Source organism: Choloepus didactylus, chromosome X, assembly GCF_015220235.1.
Source record: "Choloepus didactylus isolate mChoDid1 chromosome X, mChoDid1.pri, whole genome shotgun sequence".
Taxonomy (NCBI): Eukaryota; Metazoa; Chordata; class Mammalia; order Pilosa; family Megalonychidae; genus Choloepus; species Choloepus didactylus.
Genome location: NC_051334.1, coordinates 85,643,572 through 85,664,846, shown reverse-complemented (window position 1 = coordinate 85,664,846; position 21,275 = coordinate 85,643,572). Strand labels below are relative to the sequence as shown.

The 21,275-nt window shown below is 38.4% G+C and overlaps 1 protein-coding gene across 1 annotated transcript in view; it reads left to right on the top strand.

Annotated features, from left to right (window-relative positions):
• The window catches only part of LOC119522684 (transcriptional regulator ATRX-like), a gene marked incomplete at its 3' end in the record, with an annotated part of 138,311 nt that overhangs the window by 57,909 nt on the left and 59,127 nt on the right, over positions 1–21,275 (top strand). Inside the window, exon 2 of the mRNA XM_037821225.1 lies at positions 12,086–12,198. Within this exon, the coding sequence (XP_037677153.1) occupies positions 12,086–12,198 (113 nt within the window). The remainder of the gene's footprint in view (positions 1–12,085; positions 12,199–21,275) is intronic.

Here is a 21,275-nt window from a genome sequence, read left to right as displayed (position 1 = left end):
TCTCTCGCTGTCCCACAAACCACCGGACTTGGCGTAGCGTCCCTGGGTTCTCCAAGCGGGCCCTCCCTCCCAGCCGCGATCCTCCAGGACCTCTGCTGAGAGAATGCCGTGCTGCGTCACCAGTGTGCGCCGTCCTTCAAGGGAAGCCCTGGGCCGTGCAGGGGTGCTCTCAGCCTGATGCAAAGATGGCCGAATGGGGTGTCTCAACGCCCCCCCCCCACAGTTCCTCCTTCCCAGCTCCGGGACAACTGGCAGGGCTCTGGGCTGTGGGCACGGCCCCGGGCAGGAGTTTATCCAGCCCTCCAGGGAGCCAGCTGCTAGCCGCGGGATTTCTTTCTGCTTCCGGCTCTCCCCTCCGCTCCCCCAGCGCCAGGGGTATCTGCAGCGGGCTATCTTCCAGGCCGGACACCGAGAGGCCGGCCCAGCCCCTTCTTGCTGTGTTTTACTGCGTGGTTCCCACTGTCAGAACTGCAGCCGCTCCTGGGTTTTTCCCCCCTTTTTTTTTTTTTTTTAAAGAACCAGTCGGTCTCCAAACGCTAACTCCTGGCTTTCCCACACTGCCGCGCGGCTGCGGGTCTTCCAGCCAGCTTACTCGTTTCAGAATGCAGACTCCCGGTTTCACCAAGTATACGGCCCCTGTGGTACTAGCAGACCTTGTCCAGCTGGCGCATCGCTGTAACCCGATATTCTGGGTCACTTTCTGGTTTTTGTCTAGTGTTTTTCACAGAGGTGTTTTTTTGCCCTGTCTCACCTAGCCGCCATCTTATTTTTTTCCTGTAATTTCTTCTTTGGCCCACTGATTGTTTAGCAGTGTGTTTTTTAACATCCAGGCATTTGTGAATGTTCTACATCTTTGATGCTTATTTACTTCTAGTTGAATTCCATTGTGGTCAGAGAATGTGCTTTTAATAATTTCATTCTCTTTAAATTTATTGAGGCTTGTTTTATGCCCCAGTATATGATCTATCTTGGAAAAACTGTCATGAGCACTAGAGAAGAATGTATATCCTGGTAATTTGGGATATAATGCTCTATATATGTCTGTTAAGTCTAATATTTTATAATGTTTAGTTTCTCAGTTTCCTTATTTGTCATCTGTCTGGTTGTTCTATCTATAGGAGAGAGTGATGTATTGAAGTCTTCCACGGTTATTGTGGGAATATATTTGCTTCTTCCAGTTTTGCCAATATTTGTTTCATATACTTTGGAGCACCTTGATTGGGTGCATAAACATTTATGATTGTTATTTCTACTTGATTTATTGTCCCTTTTATTCGTATATAGTGTCCTTTGTCTCTTATGACATCATTGTAATTAAAGTCTGTATTTTTCTAAAATTAGTATTGCTATCTGTGCTTTCTTTTTTGTTTTTTTTTCATTTTTATTGAGATTGTTCAGATACCATACAATTATCCAAAGATCCAAAGTGTACAATCACTTGCCCCTGGGTACCCTCATACAGCTGTGCATCCATCACTTAATTTTTGTTCAATTTTTAGAAACTTTTCATTACTCTAGACAAGAAATAAAGTGAAAGATGAAAAAAGAAAAAAAGAAAAGGAAACTCTAAACCTCCCCTATCCCTAACCAACCCCCCTCAATTGTTGACCCCTAGTATTGATATAGTACGTTTGTTACTGTTTATGAAAAAATGTTGAAATACTACTAACTGTAGTATGTAGTTTGTAATAGGTATATAGTTCTTCCCTATATGCCCCTCTATTATTAACTTCTAATTGTATTGTCATACATTTGTTCTGGTTCATGAAGTGATTTCTAGTATTTGTACAGTTGATCATGGACATTGCCCACCATAGGATTCAGTTTTATACATTTCCATCTTTTGACCTCCAACTTTCCTCCTGGTGACATATATGACTCTGAGCTTCCCCTTTCCACCTCATTCACACACCATTCGGCGCTGTTAGTTATTCTTACATCTTGCTACCAACACCCCTGTTCATTTCCAAACATTTAAGTTCATCCTAAGTGAACATTCTGCTCATACTAAGCAAGAGCATCTACATTTCTTCCACAAGGCAGGAGGGAGAGTCAAAGAAGGTAGAGAGGCAAAAGAAAGAGGAAACAAAAAAATGACAGCAAGGAAGCAGCAAAAGGAAAAATAACCTTAAATCAAAATAGAATAAAGAATCAGACAATACCACCAATGTCAAGTGTCTAACATGCCTCCCCTATCCCCCCCTCTTATCTGCATTCACCTTGGTATATCACCTTTGTTACATTAAAGGAAGCATAATACAATGATTCTATTAGTTACAGTCTCAAGTTTATGCTGATTGCATCCCTCCCCCAATGCCTCCCCATTTTTAACACCTTGCAAGGTTGACATTTGCTTGTTCTCCCTCGTAAAAGAACATATTTGTACATTTTATCACAATTTTTGAATACTCTAGATTTCACCAAGTTACACAGTCCCAGTCGTTATCTTTCCTCCTTTCTTGTGGTGTCTCACATGCTCCCCACCTTCCTCTCTCAACCGTATTCATAGTTACCTTTGTTCAGTGTACTTACATTGTTGTGCTACCATCTCCCAAAATTGTGTTCCAAACCACACACTCCTGTCTTCTATCACCCTGTAGTGCTTCCTTTAGTATTTCCTGTAGGGCAGGTGTCTTGTTCACAAAGTCTCATTGTCTGTTTGTCAGAAAATATTTTGAGCTCTCCCTCGTGTTTGAAGGACAGCTTTGCTGGATACAGGATTCTTGGTTGGCGGTTTTTCTCTTTCAGTATCTTAAATATATCACACCACTTCCTTCTTGCCTCCATGGTTTCTGCTGAGAGATCCGCACATAGTCTTATTAAGCTTCCTTTGTATGTAATGGATTGCTTTTCTCTTGCTGCTTTCAGGATTCTCTCTTTGTCTTTGACATTTGATAATCTGATTATTAAGTATCTTGGCGTAGGCCTATTCATATCTCTTCTGTTTGGAGTACGCTGCGCTTCTTGGATCTGTAATTTTATGTCTTTCATGAGAGATGGGAAATTTTCATTAATTATTTCCTCTATTATTGCTTCTGCCCCCTTTCCCTTCTCTTCTCCTTCTGGGACACCAATGATACGTACATTATTGTACTTTGTTTCATCCTTGAGTTCCCGGAGACGTTGCTCATATTTTTTCATTCTTTTCTCCATCTTCTCCTTTGCGTGTAGGCTTTCAGGTGTTTTGTTCTCCAGTTCCTGAGTGTTTTCTTCTGCCTCTTGAGATCTGCTGTTGTATGTTTCCATTGTGTCTTTCATCTCTTGTGTTGTGCCTTTCATTTCCATAGATTCTTCTAGTTGTTTTTTTGAACTTTTGATTTCTGCCGTATACATGTCCAGTGCTTTCTTTACAGCCTCTATCTCTTTTGCAATATCTTCTCTAAACTTTCTGAACTGATTTAGCATTAGTTGTTTAAATTCCTGTATCTCAGTTGAAGTGTACGTTTGTTCCTTTGACTGGGCCATAACTTTGTTTTTCTTAGTGTAGGTTGTAATTTTCTGTTGTCTAGGCATGGTTTCCTTGGTTATCCAAATCAGGTTTTCCCAGACCAGAACAGGCTCAGGTCCCAGAGGGAAGAAATATTCAGTATCTGGTTTCCCTGCAGGTGTGTGTTAGAAAATTGCTCCACCCTTTGATGCCTCAGGTCACTGTGCTTTTCTGCCCAGCAGGTGATGCCTGTTAGCCTATGATTCTTGACTGGTGTGAGGAGGTATGGCCTTGTTCCCCCAGGCTCTGGGGTGTGGTTCTGAATGGAAAGGGCCCCACCCCTTTCCTCCTAGAGAAGACAGACCCCTCAGGTGGAGGTCATTAGCATTTCAATGGTCTCACTCTCTGCTTGTGGTGTCTCCACCCTTCTCTGCTTCACAGCCCTGGAAACTGAAAATGACTGGGGCTTTCTCCACTTAGCCGAAAAAGAAACAGATAGTCCCCTTCAGACCCAGTCCAAGGCAACCCTCCGGCTCTCCCAGGTCAGTGGTCACCCAAAGCCTCTGTCTGTTTTTTGGGGCTGCGTACCTGTGGTGAGCAGTTCACACTTGCTACTTAAAACCCCAGTTGGAGCTCAGCTGAGGTATATTCGCTTGCTGGGAGAGAGCTTCTCTCTGGCACCACGCGGCTCTGCAGCTCGGGCTATGGGGGAGGGGGTCTCCCGACCTGGTTCCGCAGGTTTTACTTACAGATTTTATGCTGTGTTCTCGGGCATTCCTCCCAATTCAGGTTGGTGTATGATGAATGGATGGTCTCGTTTGTCCCCCCGCAGTTATTCTGGATTATTTACTAGTTGTTTCTGGTTTTTTGTAGTTGTTCCAGGGGGACTACTTAGCTTCCCCTCCTCTCTATGCCGCCATCTTGCCCGAGTCCTCCTGTGCTTTCTTTTTTTCTTTTGGCTGTAGCATCCATGTAATATTTTTTCCATCCTTTCACTTTCAATTTCTTTGTGTCGCTGGGTCTAAGATGAGTCTCTTGTAAACAACATATAATTTTTTGTTAAATGCATTCTGCCAATCTGTATCTTTTAAGTGGGGAGTTTAATCCGTTCACATTCAATGTTTACTGTGAATGCAGTTCGTGAATAAGCCATCGTATCCTTTGGTTTTTATTTGTGAGATTTATTTTTCCCCTCTCTTTATTTCCTTTTAGGTACCATTACTAAAACTCTTCAGTTCTGTGCCCTTCTCTAGGCCTCTCCTTTCTTTTTTTCTTAGCAGTTAGAGCTCCCTTTAGTATTTCTTGTAGGGCAGGTCTCTTGTTAGCAAATTCTCTCAGCATTTGTCTGTCTGTGAAAATGTTAATCTTGCCCTCAATTTTTACATTTTTTTAAAATTTAATATTCTCTGGACCTACATGTGAAATGTGTTAGCAAACAATACACAAAAATGGATGGTAGTGAGCAAGTTTTTTTTTTTTTTTTTGTAATTGAGATTGTTTACGTACCATACAATTATGCAGAGATCCAAAGTGCACAGTCATTTGCCCGTGGTAGCATCAAACAGGTATGCATCCATCACCACAATTATGGTTTTTCCAATTTTTAGAACATTTTCATTACTCCAGAAAAGAAATAAATACAAAAAAGGGAAAACTTAAATCCTCCCATACCCCTAACTACCCCCCCTCCATTATTAACTCATAGTATTGGTATAGTATATTTGTTGCTTTTGATGAAATAATGTTAAAATACTACTAACTGTAGTACATAGTTTGCAATAGGTATATATTTTTCCTATATACACTTCTATTATTAACTTCTACTTATAATGTCATACATTTGTTCTAGTTCATGAAAGAAATTGCTAATATTTGTACAGTTAATCACAGAGATTACCCACTACAAGATTCACTGTTTTATACATTCCCATCTTTTAACCTCCAACTTTCGTTCTGGTGACATATGTGACTCTAAGCTTCCCCTTTCTACCACATTCATGCACCATTCAGCACTGTTAGTTATTCTCACAATAACGTGCTACCTTCATCTCTGTCCATTTCTAAACACTTAAATTCAACTTAGTTGAACATTCTGTTCATAATAAGCAACCACTCCCCATTCTTTAACCTTGTTCTATATCCTGGTAACTTATATTTCATGTCTATGAGTTTACATATTATAATTAGTTCATATCAGTGAAACCATGCGATATCTGTCCTTATATGTCTGACTTATTTCACTCAATGTAGTGCCCTGAAAGTTTCTTGATCAATGCATTTTTTAAAGACGGTTTTGTTAACCCACCATACTTTCCATCCCAAGTAAGCAATCAGTGGTTCCCTGTATAGTCATATATTTATGTATTCACCACCATTACCACTATCTATATGAGGATGTCTCCATTTCTTCCACAAAGAAGGAGGAGAAAGAGTCAAGGAAGGTGGAGAGACAAAAGAAAAAGAAAGAAAAAGATGACAGCTAAAACAACAAAAGGAATGATAGAGTTAACCTAAAGTAGAATAAAAGAGTTAGACATCATCACCAATGTCAAGAGTTTCATACCCCTCCCTTATGCCCCCCTCTTATATGCAGGTAGCTTTGGTATATTGCCTTTGTTTCATTAAAGGAAGCATAATGCAATGTTTCTGTTAACTGTAGTCTCTAGTTTGCATTGATTGTATTTTTCCCCAATCCCACCCTGTTTTTTACACCTTGCAAGGTTAACATTCATTTTTTCTCCATCATGTAAAAATATACTTGTACCTTTTATCACAGTCGTTGAGCACCCTAGGTTTCACTGAATTGTACAGTTCCAGTATCTTTCCTCTTTCCTTCTGGTATCCCACATGCTCCTAACCTTCCTCTTTCAACCATACTCACAGTCATCTTTTTTTCAGTGTACTTAATTGCTTTGCTGCCATCACCCCAGATTGTATTCTAAACCTCTCACTTCTGTCTTTTCGTATCCATCTGTAGTGCTCCCTTTAGTATTTCCTGTAGGGCAGGTATCTTGTTCACAAACTCTCTCAGTGTCTGTCTGTCGGAGAATATTTTAAACTCTCCCTCATATTTGAAGGGCAGTTTTGCCGGATGTAGGATTCTTGGTGGTTTTTCTCTTTCACTATCTTAAATATATCACCCCACTTCCTTCTTGCCTCCATGGCTTCTACTGAGAAATCCACACATAGTCTTATCGAGCTTCCTTTGTATGTGATGGATCACTTTTCTCTTGCTGCTTTCAGGATTCTCTCTTTGCCTTTGACATTTGATAATCTGATTATTAAGTGTCTTGGTGTAGGTCTATTTATATCTATTCTGTTTGGTGTACGCTGTGCTTCTTGTATCTGTAATTTTATGTTTTTCATAAGTGATGGGAAGTCTTCATTGATTATTTCCTCTATTATTGCTTCTGCCCCTTTTCCCTTCTCTTCTTCTGGGACAACCATGACATGTACATTCATGTGCTTCACGTTGTCATTCAATTCCCCGAGATGTTGTTTATATTTTTCTATTCTTTTCCCTAGCTGTTCTTTTGTGTGTAGGATTTCAGGTGTCTTGTTCTCCAGTTCTTGAGTGTTTTCTCCTGCCTCTTGGGATCTCCTGTTGTATGTTTCCATTGTATCTTTCATCTCTTGTGTTGTGCCTTTCATTTCCATAGATTCTGCTGGTTGTTTTTTTTCAAAGTTTCGATTTCTACCTCATGTTCGCCTAGTGTTTTCTTTATAGCCTTCATCCCTTTTGTTATATCTTCCCAGAACTCCTTGATTTTGTTTTTTATTCGATTTATCATATATTTTTTAAAATCTTTAATTGGCTCTTTCATTATAGTGGAACGTATCTCAGCTCTGTCTTGATTTAGGTGTAAGTTCGTTCCTTTGGCCATATCTTCATTTTTCCTAGTACAGATTGTAGTTTTCTGTTTCTAGGCATCTGGTTTCCTCCGTTACCTGAGTCAGATTTTCCCAGACTAGAATGGGTTCAGGTCTCAGCATGGGGTTAAGTTCAGCTTGTATCTTAGAAGAATGAAAGACTTTCCTGTGAGGTCTCCAGTTGCTGTGCTTTTCCTAACCTGCCCAGCAGGTGGTGCCTGTCAACCTGTTGCTCCTGAGTGATGTAAGGAGATGTGGCCCTTCAGTTTCTGTTTTGGCTGTTTTCCCCCATGCTCTGCTGTCTGGTTCTGAAGGGAAAGCTGGGCCCCACCTCCTTCCTCTTAGGGAAGATATACTCCCTGGGAAGTTATCATCAGCATTTGAATTGTCCCTGACTCTGTTATCTACACCCCTGTCTTCTTCAGAGCAGTGCAAACTGAAAATGACTGAGGCTCTCTCCTCTGAGCCCCTCAGGTTGAGAGAGAGAAAAAGGGATAGAAAGCCCCCTTTTAGAGCCAGTACACGGCACCCCAGTTTCAGTTGTCGGCCCGAGGTAACACCTGGTCTTCTGGGCTCCCCCTCCTGGGACAGATGAGTCTTCTGGTTCTTTAGGGTCAGTCATCACTAAAAGCCTCTGTCTGCTTGTGGGTTTGTAGCTTGTATTCAGCAGCCCACATTTGTCAATTAAAACCCCAGTTGGCGCAGTGTTGAGCTATATTCGCTTGCTGGGAGAGTGCTGCTTTCTACCACAGTGAGATTTTGCAGCTAAGCCTGCAGTAGGGAAAGGGCCTCCCAGCACAGTTTCACAGTTTTTGCTTACAGATTTTATGCTGTGATCTCAGGCATTCCTCCCAATCGAGGTTGGTGCACGATGCGTGGACAGTCATGGTTGTCCCCCAGCTGTTATTCCAAATTATTTACTGGTTTTTCCTGGTTGTTCATTTGTTGTTTCAGGGGATTAACTAAATTCCACTCCTCTCTATGCTGCCATGTTGCCCACTCCTCCTCTCGCTCAATTTTGAAGGTGAGCTTTTCTTGATAAAGAATTCCTGCCTGGCAGTTTTCTCTTTCAGAATTTTAAATATATTATACCACTCCCTTCTCACTTCCATGGTGCCTACTGAGTAGTCAGTACTTAGTCTTATGTTGTTTCCCTTCTATGTGGTGAATCGCTTCTCTCTTGCTGCTTTCCGACCTTTCTCTTTCTCTTCAGCGTTTGACAGTGTAATCAGATTGTGTCTCAGAGTGGGTTTATTTGGATTTATTGCATTTCGAGTTTGTTTGGCATCTTTAATTACCAGATTTATGTTGTTTAGAAGGGTTCGGAATTTGTCCCCAACAAAGTCTTCAAATACTCTTCCTAGCCGTTTACTCTTTTCTTCCCGTTCTGGAACACCAATAATTCTTATATTTGCATGATTCTTATTGTCTGTCATTTCCCTGAGATCCATTTCAAATTTTTCTTTTTTTTATTATTATTTGTTTTGTTCTTTCACTTTCAATCACCCTATCTTTAAGCTCACTAATTGATTCCTCTGCTTTTTCAAGTCTATTGTTATGTCTCTAACATTTTTAATTTAATCAACATTATCTTTTATTTCCATAAGATCCTCTATTTTTTTTTTTTTACCTTTGTAAATTCTTTATGCTCCTCTAGGATCTTTTTATGTCCTTTATATTGTGAGCCATGATTTTGATGTTTGTGTGTACTTCTTTCATAAATTGCTCCAAGTTCTGTGTCTTCTCTGGGTTTTTCATTTGGTCTTGTGTTCGAATCGTCTGGTTTCTTTCTATGGTTTATAATTTTCTGTTATTTTTGGCCTTTTGGCATTTGTTTATCTTGATAGGGTTCTTTTAGGATATGCATGATCATTTGAACATTCATCTATAATTTGACAGTTACAGCTTGGTGGAGTGCACTTTCCCTGACCTGTTAGCTCCTGAGCCACCTCTTACCCTCAAGCCAGTTCTTCCCCAATTCTTCTATACACTGAGTGGGTGTCCCAACCATGTGGCTGTCCAGTCAGTGTACCAATTTTCCGTGCGTTCTGGGGACTGTCAGCCCTGTGGGTGGGGTGTTTGCCCTGTGCAGTTTGTCAGGGAGTCCACTCCAGGACACAGTGTTCCCTGTCATTTCGGGGCTGTGGGTGGAATACTCTGGGGCTGCAGAGCTATGCATCTCACCTTCCAGCTCAAATGCCCCACAGTCCCTCTCTGCCATATGCCCATGAGTCCTTGGGATTGGTGGAGGGCTCCTGGCACTTCCTTGTGGCACCCCTGACTCTAGGCTTTGTACACCACGGTCTTCTGTGGTGGAAGTGTGGATGCTGTCACAAGCCTGCCGATCCCGAATTCTCTCAAGGAACCTCTCTGCTGCAGGTCTGTGAAGGGTTGTCTCCCAGCAAACTGCAATGATGGCTGCACAGGGTTGAAAAGGTACCCCTTTCCATGATTGTCTGTACGCTCCAATGGCCTGTGCCTGGCATGGGGGCTCTTGGCCGCAGGTCTGTGAAGGTTTATATCCCATGGCAGGTACTGAAGAGGGTGCCCAGTGTCTGTAATGCTCCTCTCCTCTGCACCATCAGCTGGCTTCAGCCGCCTGTTTCCCAGCGGCGTTCTGGGCTGAACAATCGCCCATATTAAATGCGGCCTCTCGGTTTCTCCAAGTAAACCCTCACTATTGGTGTAGAAGTCCCTGCCTAGTCGGTGGAAGACTGGAACTGCTGTTCTGGAGCAGTTTCTGTCCTTTATTTAGTGCTTTTCACAGAGGAGAATTTTGCTGTGTTTCTCCTAATCTGCCATCTTGGATCCTCCTGACTATTTCAAATTAATTTGATGATTGCCTTTTCCATTTCTGCAATGTAGACTGTTGGGGTTTTGATTGGGATTGCATTAAACCTGTAAATCATGATGTATAGAATTGACATTTTAGCAATATTTAGTGTTCCTATCCGTGAGTGGTGGAATGTCATTCTAATTGTTTTGATGACCTTTGATTTTGTTTTTTTTTTTTTCAGCACTTTTGTAGTTTTCCTTGTATAGGTCCATTATATCCTTTGTTCACTTTGGTCCTAGATATTTTTTTTCTTTACTTCCTCCTCAGATTGCTCATTACTAAGGTATCAAAACACTACTGATTTTTGCGTGTTGATCTTTTACCCTGGCGCTTCGCTGAACTAATTTATTAGCTCTAATGACTTTGTTGTAGATTTTTCATTTATATATATATATATATGTATATATATGTATATGTGTATATATGTGTATGTATATATATGTATATATGTATTTATGTATATATATAAATATAAATGATTATGTCACCTGAAAATAGTGAAAGTTTACTTCTTTCTTTCCAGTTTGGATGCCTTTTATATATTTTTCTTGCCTCATGTCTCTGCTAGAATTTTGGTACCATGTCAGTGGTAACAGTAGACAATTTTGTCTTGTTCCAGTTTTCGGTCTTTTACCTTTCAGTCTTTTACCTTTCAGTATGATGATAGCAGTGAGTTTTTCATATATGTCCCTTATCATGTCAAGGAAGTTTTCTTCTATTCTCATACTTCTAAGTGTTTTATCAAGAAAGGATGCCTTTTCTTTGTCAGTTGAGATGATCATGCGGATTTCTTCCTTTTGTTTTGCCACAGTGGTATATTACATTAGTTGAATTTCTTATGTTGAACCAGCCTTGCATTTGTGGGATAATGCCCATGTGATTATATTGTATTCTTTTAATGTGCTTTTGGATTCAATTTGCTAGTCTTTTGTTTAGGATTTTTGCACCTATGTTCATAAGAAAAATGTGTCTATAGTTTCATTTTGCATCTTTATCTTTCTTTATTAGAGTGGTGGTGACTTTATAGAATGAATTGGATGGTCTTTCCTCCTGTTCAATTTTTGAAAGAGTTTGAGGAGGATTTGTATTAATTTTTGGAATGTTTGTTAGAATTCACCTGAAAATCCATCTGGTCCTGGGAGTTTGCTGTGTTGGCAGGTTTTTGATGAATGTGTAAATTTCTTTAGTTGTAATTGGTTTGTGGACATCTTCTATTTCTTTTAGAGTCATTGTAGCATCATTGTATGTTGTTCATGTGTTTTTTTTGGAATTTGTCTATTTCATGTAGGTTGTTTAATTTGTTGTTTGGTCACAGTATCCTCATCCTTTTTTATTTCTATGGTCTGGTTTTTATTTACTTTGAATATGCATGGTTTTGACAGCCTTGCATATAGGGTTTTTTTCAGCTTGTTAGAGCTTTTTTATAATTAGAGAACTTGTAGGTTTATAGAAAAATCATGAAGAAAATACAGAGTTCCCATAAATTACAGAATTTTAGATATCAGAGGCAGGCATCTCCCAGTTTTCATGACAAAAATTCTAATAATTTCTCATGTGGAAAATGGAGTCATGCATTGAAAATATTCTCCATAAATTTGACAGCAAATGGAGATTGAGTTCTACACATGGTGATTTCTTATCACAGCCTTTGCAGAATGCTCAGAGTACGTTGTTAAAACACAACTCTGGGAGGATGATTCTGTAAGGGACCAGTCTAGGGTGGTGCCAAGCACTTTACATGTATTATCTCATTTGTTCCTTCAACAAGGCTATGTCAGAGTAGTTGATACTGTTCCCCTTATTTTACAGATGAGGAAACTGGGATTCAGATAGGGGAAGGGCCAGATCAGATAGCTGGGTGTGGTGGTGGGGAGTCAGTTAGCTTGTTAGATCTTTAATTTAATTCAATACATTGCAGACTAACAAAATCCTCTAAATTTTTGTTTTGATAGTGAAAGCAAGTTGAATACATTGGTACAGAAACTTCATGACTTCCTGGCACAGTCATCAGAAGAATCTGAAGAAACAAGTTCTCCTCCTAGACTTCCAATGAACCAAAGCATGGGTAAATAGAAAGAGAACGTGCTGTGTATTGTAGTCTTTTTTCCCCTTAATTTATTTGCGTTGAGCAGTGTTTAACATTTTTTAAATTATGGAAAATGACATTTCAGCAAGGTTTTTAACCCCCCCCTACTGTATCTATTCTTCAGCTAGTACCTGAGGGGTATACTAAAAGAAATGGGTATGAGTGATTTTCATTTAGATAATTAAAATACAAAGGTTTTTATAGTTATAGGGCATTAGAGAAGGAAGCAGTTACTAAGGTTTTATGCATAGTGGTGATGTCTTATAAACACAGGGTGATGAATATTGAGTATAAAAATATCTAGTATTAGAAGAGGTGGAGGTGGGAACAGTATAGAAATAATGTATTCTAGCAGTTATTCATTCATTATGAGCTAGATTTTCTATGGTTTGATAGCATCTATGAGTAGATTTGTTGCATGTTTTTAAAAAAATACTTATTAACACCTGTCTCTCCTCCTTTTTTTTAAATGCAATTTTATTGAGATACATTCACACACTGTACCATCCATCCAAAGTATATGATCAGTGGCTCACAGTATCATCACTTAGTTGTACATTCATCACCACAATCAATTTTAGAACATTTTTATTACTCCAAAAAAAAAAAAGACAACTGAAAACATCCCATACCCTTTATCCCTCCCTGTTAGTGACCCCCAGCATTGGTATGGTACATCTGCCACTGTTGATAAAAGAATATTGAAAAAATTACTGTTAAACATAGTCCATTGTTTGCAATAGGTGCATTTTTCCTCATATAGCACTCAACTCCTTTTAATAGTGACATATATTTGTTCTAGCTCATGAAAGGCCTATTTTATATTTGTACTGTTAATCACAGTCATTGTCTGCTGAAAAATTCACTGTATACATTCCCATGTTTTAACCTCTAGCTTTCCTTCTGTTGACATACATGACTCTAAACTTCCCCTACAACCACATTCACACACAATTTAGCACTGTTAATTATACTCACAGTAACATACTTCCATCACCTCTATCCATTTCTAAGCGTTTAAGTTCAAGCTGGTTAAAAATTCTGTACCTATTAAGCAATCACTCTCCATTCTGTAGTTTTATTCTGTCTCCTGGTAACCTATATTCTAGATTTTTTGTTTATAAGTTTGCATACTATAATTAGTTCATATTAGTGAAATCATATAACGTTTGTCCTTTTGTGACTGACTTATTTCTATCAAAATAATGTCCTCAAGGTTCATCCATGTTGTCATGTGCTTCAGGACTTTCCTTCATTTTAAAAATAGTTTATTGTAACATATATATAAAAAAATCCCGTTTTTACCATTTTAAGTGGAAAATGTAGTAGTATTAACTACATTTACAATGTTGTGCTACCAGCACCACCATTCATTATTAAAACTTTTTCATCACCCAAAACAGAAACTGTACCCTTTAAGCAACAACTCCCCACTCCTCCCTCCCCTAGTCAACATTTTTTCTTTCTGAATTTTTAGATATTTAATATGAGTAGACTCATACAATATTTTTCCTTTTGTGTCTGGCTTTTTTCACTCAGCATGATGTTTTTAAGGTTCATCCATGTTTTAGTGTGTATTGAGACATCATTCCTTTTTATGGATGAACAGTATCCAGTTGTGCATATATACTAAATATTCTTTATTGTTCATCTGTTGGACACTTTGGTTGCTTTCATCTTTTTGTTGTGAATAATTATGCTATAAACACTGCTGTACAAATATCTATTTGAGTCCTTGCTTTCAGTTCTTTTTGGTATATACCTAAGTGTAAAATTACTGGGTCATATGGTGTTTGGATTTGCTGAAGCTGCCAAAATGCAATATACCAGAAATGGATTGAGTTTTGCAATGGGGGGTTATTAGTTCAGAAATTTACAGTCTAAGGCCACGAAAATGTCCAACTTAAGGCATCAAGAGGTAGATACCTTCTCTGAATAAAGGCCAATGGCATCTGGGGTTCCTCTCTCACATGGGAAGGCAGTTGGCTGGCTCTTTTGAACCTTCTCTCCCGGATTTAGCTTCTGGTTTCAGTGGCTTTCTCCAAAATGTCTCTGGACTCATGTCTCAGCTCCTGTGGGTCCTTGCTTGTTTCTCCTGGGGAAAAACTCTGAATTATGTATCTTAGCTTGTCTCCAAAATGTCTCTCTCAGTTTCTATGAGTTTCTGTCTCTGTGAGCGCTCTTAAAGGACTCCAGTAAAGGATTAAGACCTACCCTGAATGGGTGTTGTCACATCTCAATGGAAACAACCTATTCAAAAGATCCCACCCACAATAGGTCTGCCCCGCAAGAACATAGTCTTTTATGGGGTACATAATAGTTTCAAACCAGCATATATGGTCATTTTGTTAAACTTTTTGAGGAGCCATCAAAGTCTTTCACAGTGGCTGACCATGCTTCATTCCCACCCACAAAGTAACAATTTGTGAGCATGTTTTCATGTGCTTATTGGCTATTTGTATACCTTTGGAGAAATTTCTATTAAACTTGGGTTTTTTCATCTTTTAGTTTTAACATTTGTCTTTTTATTGAGTTGTAGGAGATCTTTATATATTCTGGACATTATACCTTTATCAGATATCTGATTCAGAACCATTTTCTCCATTTCTGTAGGCTGACCTCTCATTTTTGATAATGTCCTTTGATGCACAAAAGGTTTTGATTTTGATGAATTTCTATTTATCTTTTATTTTGATTGTTGCTCTGGCTTTTGGTGCTGTATCTGAGAATCCAATGCCAAATATGGCATCCTGAATATTTTCCCCGATGTTTGCTTCTGAGAGTTTTATAATTTTTTTCTTATATTTAGGCCATTTATCCATTTTGAATTAATTTTAGTATGTGGTGTGAGGTAGTGATCCACTTAATTCTTTCTCATGTTGACTGCTAGTTTTCCTAGCACCATTTGTTGAAGATACTGTGCTTTTCCAGCTTAATATACCTGAGGCCCTTTTCAAATTGATTGCCCATAGATGTGTGGGTTTACCAGGGGCTCTCAGTTCTATTCCATTAATATATATGTCTATCCTTGTGCCAGTACCACTATGTTTTAATTACTATAACTTTGTAGTAAATTTTGAAATTAGAAAGTAAGAGACTTCCAACTTTGCAATATTGATTTTGGCTCTTTGGGACCCGTTGTGATTCTATATGAATTTGAGGGTCAGCTTTTCCTTTTCTGCAAAAAAAGACTGCTGGGATTTTTTAATGCATTTTTATTGTGAACTTTTACATGTATACATAACAGTGATAAGTTTCAAAGTAGAAATTAACAAGTAGTTAGAATGCAAATTTCAAAGAATGTCATGGGTCACAATTCTACAACTTCAGCTATTTGCATTATTGTAAAATATATCATACATAGAGAAGATGTTAACTTTTGCTGTACGGCTCAATAAGCAGTTATATAGGTAATTAAAAAAATTGTTATGGGTTCCAGTTCCATAGCTACAGTTCTTTCCTTGTTATTCAATGTAAGGTATATGCAGAAAGGTGAAGACTTTCAAATCACAATTCAATGAGTAGCTATAGAGCAAATTTCTAAGGGTGTTATAGGTTAGAGTTCTACCATGTTATTTACCTACTTCCAGCTTTTCCAGCACCCCAGCATCTAAAAAAATATATAAATTTATATAAAGTTTCAGTATTCACAGACCATTGTTGAATATTATTTTGTTTGCTTCCTTCCTCTCACTTAATCTCTTTCTCCATCTTCAGGAGTGTCTGGACAGTGAGTCCCTAACTTGTTCATATTGAAAGGGGGTGTCGACAGCATGGGGAAGGTGGCTGTATCTCATTGTTGATATTAAAGAGGCTGTTGCCTCTGGGTTTTGGGACTTGTCTGGTATAGGAACACTGGTGGATTTAAGTTTCTGAAAGGTAAAACTTAGTGAGTGACTCTTCTATAGAATCTTAGGTAGGGACCTAGGTACTTGGGAACTACTTTTGGTAAGGGTAAGACATACTGTGGCCATTTGGGATGTCTAGCTGGAGCTTGCATAAGAGAAACCTCCAAGATAGCCTCTCGACTCAATTTGGGATCTCTCAGCCACTGTGACCTCAGCTTGTTACCTTTCTTTTTACCTCCTTTTGGTCAAGTAGGCATTTTCAGTCCCTCACTGCCTGGGCCAGGCTCATTCCTGGGAGTCATGTACCTTGTTGGGGGGAGGTTAATGAATTTATTTGCTGAGTTGGGCTTAGAGAGAAAAAGGCCACAATTGAGTAACAAAAGAGGTTCCCTGGAGGTGCCTCTTTGGCATAATTATAGGAGGGCTCTGCCTCCTATTTACAACCCTAAATTTCACAAGAGCAAGCCTCAATTTGAGGGCTTGATTTATTAAGTAGTGGGTTCCTAATTTCACTTAATATATATTCTATCCCAAGGTAAACGGTCAGTTTCTTACATTTTTATCTTCACTTAGTTGTACAGTCATCATCACTCTCAACTTTAAACAATTATCATAACATAATACATCCCAGAGCTCTTGTCAACTGCTAATTATTCAACCCTAGTATTAGTGTAGTGTTGATAAGATATTCCTATTAAATTTAGTCTATGTAGTGGGTAGTTTTTCCATACCACTCTGTTAAACCTCTGCACCAGTGTCATACCTCATAAGTATATCATGCTAACACTTATTTAGGTTTGTGGTGCTACTCTGTGGGTTACATGCCTTTAAACCGTTTACGAACATGTTCACCTTCAATGCGTCACTGATAATTCTAATCCCATTAATGTACCATAGTCACACCTGACCATATCCATACCATTAAGTTCACCCACATTATCATATTTGTACCTACTAGATTATTGTTCCCCCTTCACTAGCTTATGTCTATCTCTAGGTCTCCTATATTCTGCAGTATAAGATACTTATTTTACATTTTTCATAGAGTTGACATTATGGTAACATACAATATCTCCCCTTTTGTGTCTGACTTATTTCACTCAGCATTATGTCTTCAAGGTTCATCCATGTGGTCATGTTTCTCAACCTGATTCCTTCTTACTGCTGTGTTGTTTCCATTGTGTGTATTTACCACATAGTGTTTATCCACTTGTCTGCTGAAGGAAACTTGGATTGTTTCCATACCTTGGCAGTTGTAAACAATGCCACTATGAACATCGGTCTGCAAATATCTGTTCATGTCACTGGTTTCGTATCTTCTCTGTATATACTGAAAAGTGAAATTGCTGGATCGTAGGGTAACTCAATATCTAGTTTTCTGAGGAACCACCAAACGGTCTTCCAGAGTGGCTGTACCATTACATAGTCCCACCAGCAATGAATAAGAGTTCCAATTTTTCCACATCCTCTCCAGCATTTTTAGTTTACTGTTCATTTAATGGTAGGCATTCTTATTGGTGTGAGATGATAGCTCATTGTAGTCTTGATTTGCATCTCCCTAATAGCTAGTGAAGATGAACATTTTTTATATGCTTTTTTCCATTTGCATTTCTTCTTCAAAGAAATGTCTTTTCATATCTTTTACTCATTTTATAATTGGGCTGTTTGTACTATTGTCATTGAGTTATAAGATTTCTTTATATATGCAAGATATCAGTCTCTTATCAGATACATGGTGTTCTAGTTTGCTAATGCTGCCGGGATGCAAAATACCAGAAATGGATTGGCTTTTATAAAAGGGGTTTATTTGGTTACACAGTTAGAGTCTTAAGGCCATAAAGAGTCCGAGGTAATACATCAGCAATTAGGTACCTTCACTGGAGGATGGCCAATGGCATCCGGAAAACCTCTGTGAGCTGGGAAGGTATGTGGCTGGTGTCTGCTCCAGACTTCTGGTTTCAAAATGGCTTTCTCCCAGGTTGTTCTTCTCTAGGCCACAGCTCCTCTTCAAAATGTCACTCTCAGTTGCTCTTGGGGCGTTTGTCCTCTCAGCTTCTCCGGAGGAATAGTCTGCTTTCAACGGCTGTCTTCAAATTGTCTCTCATCTGCAGCTACTCTCTCAGCTTCTGTGCGTTCTTCAAAGTGTCCCTCTTGGCTGTAGCAAGCTCGCTCCTTCTGTCTGAGCTTATATCGTGCTCTAGTAAACTAATCAAGGCCCATGCTGAATGGGCGGGGCCACACCTCCACAGAAATTATCCAGAGTTATCACCCACAGTTGGGTTGGGCTCATTTCCATGGAAACAACCTAATCCAAATGTTCCAACTTAATCCCCACTAATATGTCTGGCACCACAAGATTGCATCAAAGAACATGGCTTTTTCTGGGGGAGATAATATATACAAACCGGTACACATGGTTTCCAAATATTTTCTGCCATTGCATTGGCTGCCTTGTTACCTTTTTAACAAATTGCTTTGAGGTACAGAAGCTTTTGATTTTGAGGAGTTCCCATTTATCTATTTTTTTTTTCATTGCCTGTGCATGGGTATAAGGTCTAAGAAGTGACCTCTTAATACTAGGTCTTGAAGAGGTTTCCCTACATTATCTTGTAGGAGTTTTATGGTACTGTCTCTTATATTGAGGTCTTTGAATTTGTTTATAAGCTCAAGTAGTAGTGTCATTGACTTCTCATGGTTTTCCAAATATAAGATCGTATTATCTGCAAATAATAACAGTTTTATGTTTTTATTTCCAATTTGGGTGCCTTTTATTTCTTTGTCTTGCAGGATTGCTCTGGTTAGAACTTCTGGCACAATGTTGAATAATAGTGGTGACCGTGGGCATCCTTGTCTCATTCCTGAACTTAGAGGGAAGGCTTTCAGTCTTGCACCATTATTATGTTGGCTGTGGGTTTTTTATATATGCCCTTTATCCTACTGAGGAAGTTTCCTTCAATTCCTACCTTTTGAAGTGTTTTTATCAAAAAGAGGATGCTGAATTTTGTCGAATGCTTTTCCAGCATCTGTTGAGATGATCATTTGAATTTTCCCTTTTTATTTGTTAATGTGTTGTGTTACATTGATTGATTTTCTTACGTTGAACCACCCTTGCATGTCTGAGATGAACCCCACTTGGTCATGGTGTATGATTTTTTAAATGTGTCTTTGGATTCGATTTGCAAGTATTTTGTTGATAATTTTTGCATCCATATTCATTAGGGAGATTGGCCTGTGGTTTCCCTTTCTTGTGGCATCTTTATCTGGTTTTGGTATTAGGGTGATGTTAGCTTCTTAAAATGAGTTGTGTAGCGTTCCATTTTCTTCAATTTTTTTAAAGAGTTGAGTAGGAATGGTGTCAGTTCTTTTTCGAAAGTTTGGTAGAATTCTTGTGTAAAGCCATCTGCCCCTGGGCTTTTATTTGTAGGAAGCTTTTTTTTTAAACTTTATTTGTTGTAAAATTAAACAAACAAACAGCAAAAAACCCCCACAGCATTTCAAACAAAACAAAGCAAAATATTAAGAAAAGCAAATTACCTAAAATAACTACTTTGCTTCAAACATGTTCTGTAGGAAGCTTTTTGATTACTGGTTGGATCTCTTTACTTTTGATTGGTTTGCTGAGGTCTTCTATTTCTTCTCTGGTCAGTCTAGGTTGTTCCTGTGTTTCCAGGAAATTATCCATTTCTTCTGAATTATCTAGTTTGTTGGTGTAGAGTTGGTCATAGTATCCTCTTAGGATTTTTTCAATTTCTTTGGGATTCGCAGTAATGTCCCTCCTCTCGTTTATTATTTTGTTTATTTGGTTCTTCTCTCTTTTTGACTTTTTAAATCTAGCTAAAGGTTTGTCAATCTGGTTGATCTTCTCAAAGAACCAACTTTTGGCCTTATTTATTTTTTCTATTGTTTTTTGTTCTCTGTATAATTTATTTCTGCTTTAATGTTTGTTATTTCTTTTCTACTTGCTTTATGATTAGTTTGCTGATCCTTTTTGGCTTCTTCAGTTGTTCCATTAGTTCTTTGATTTTTGCTCTTTCATCCTTTTTAATGTATGCATTTAGAGCTATAAATTTCCTCCTCAATACTGCCTTCACTGCATCCCGTAAGTTTTGATGTGTTGTGCTCTCGTTTTCATTCTTTAGAAATTTAGCATTTTCTCTTGCAATTTCTTTGACCCACTGATTGTTTAGGACTGTGTTGTTTAACCTCCAGATATTTGTGAGTGTTCTAGATCTTTGATGGTTATTGACATTTAGTTGCATTCCATTTTGGTCAGAGAATGTGCTTTGAGTAATTTCAGTCTTTTTAAATTTATTGAGGCTTGTTTTCTGCCCCAGCATATGATCTGTCCTGGAGAAACTTCCATGAGCAGTAGAGAAGAATGTATATCCTGGTAATTTGGGGTATAATCCTCTCTATATTTCTGTTAAACCTAATTCTTTTATTACATTGTTTAGGTTCTCAATTTCCTTATTGGTCCTGTCTCTTGTTGATTCATCTATAGGAGAGATTTGTGTATTGAGGTCTCCCACAGTTATTGTGGAAACATCTATTGATTCCTTCAGTTTTGCCAATATTTTTTTCATGTACTTTAGAGTACCTTGATTGGGTGCATAAACATTTATGATTGTTATTTCTTCTTGGCAACTTGTCCGTTTTATTCGTATATAGTGTTCTTCTTTGTCTCTTGTGACATTCTTGCATTTAATGTCTATTTTATCTGAGATTAGTATAGATACCCTTGCTTTCTTTGGGTGCAGCTTGCATGGAATATTTTTTTCCATCCTTTCACTTTCAATCTCTTTGTGTCACTGGGTCTAAGGTGAGTCTCTTATAAACAGCATATTTTTTCTTGGTATAGAAATTAGATCAATTTTATTTTTTTTAAATATTTCACAACTGTAATTTTGGTTATTTGACAAATTTCAGCATAAACTCCAAACTATAGATGTGTTCAACAAAAAAGCCATTTACTCTTGGCCGTTTTACTGTAGGCGAAGTTTCATACTGCATCAGAATTGTCAGAGGTGCAGTAGCAGATGTAGGGGCATAAGATTAAAGAAATAAGATGTTTTCTTCCAACTGCTCCTTACCTGAGAAACAACATAATAGAAACGTACATTAATGGCTACTACAACCCCTGAAATGCAGGATAAAAATCCACAGTCTTGTCTATTTAAAAGGATGAAACTAATAAAACAGTATAACAAT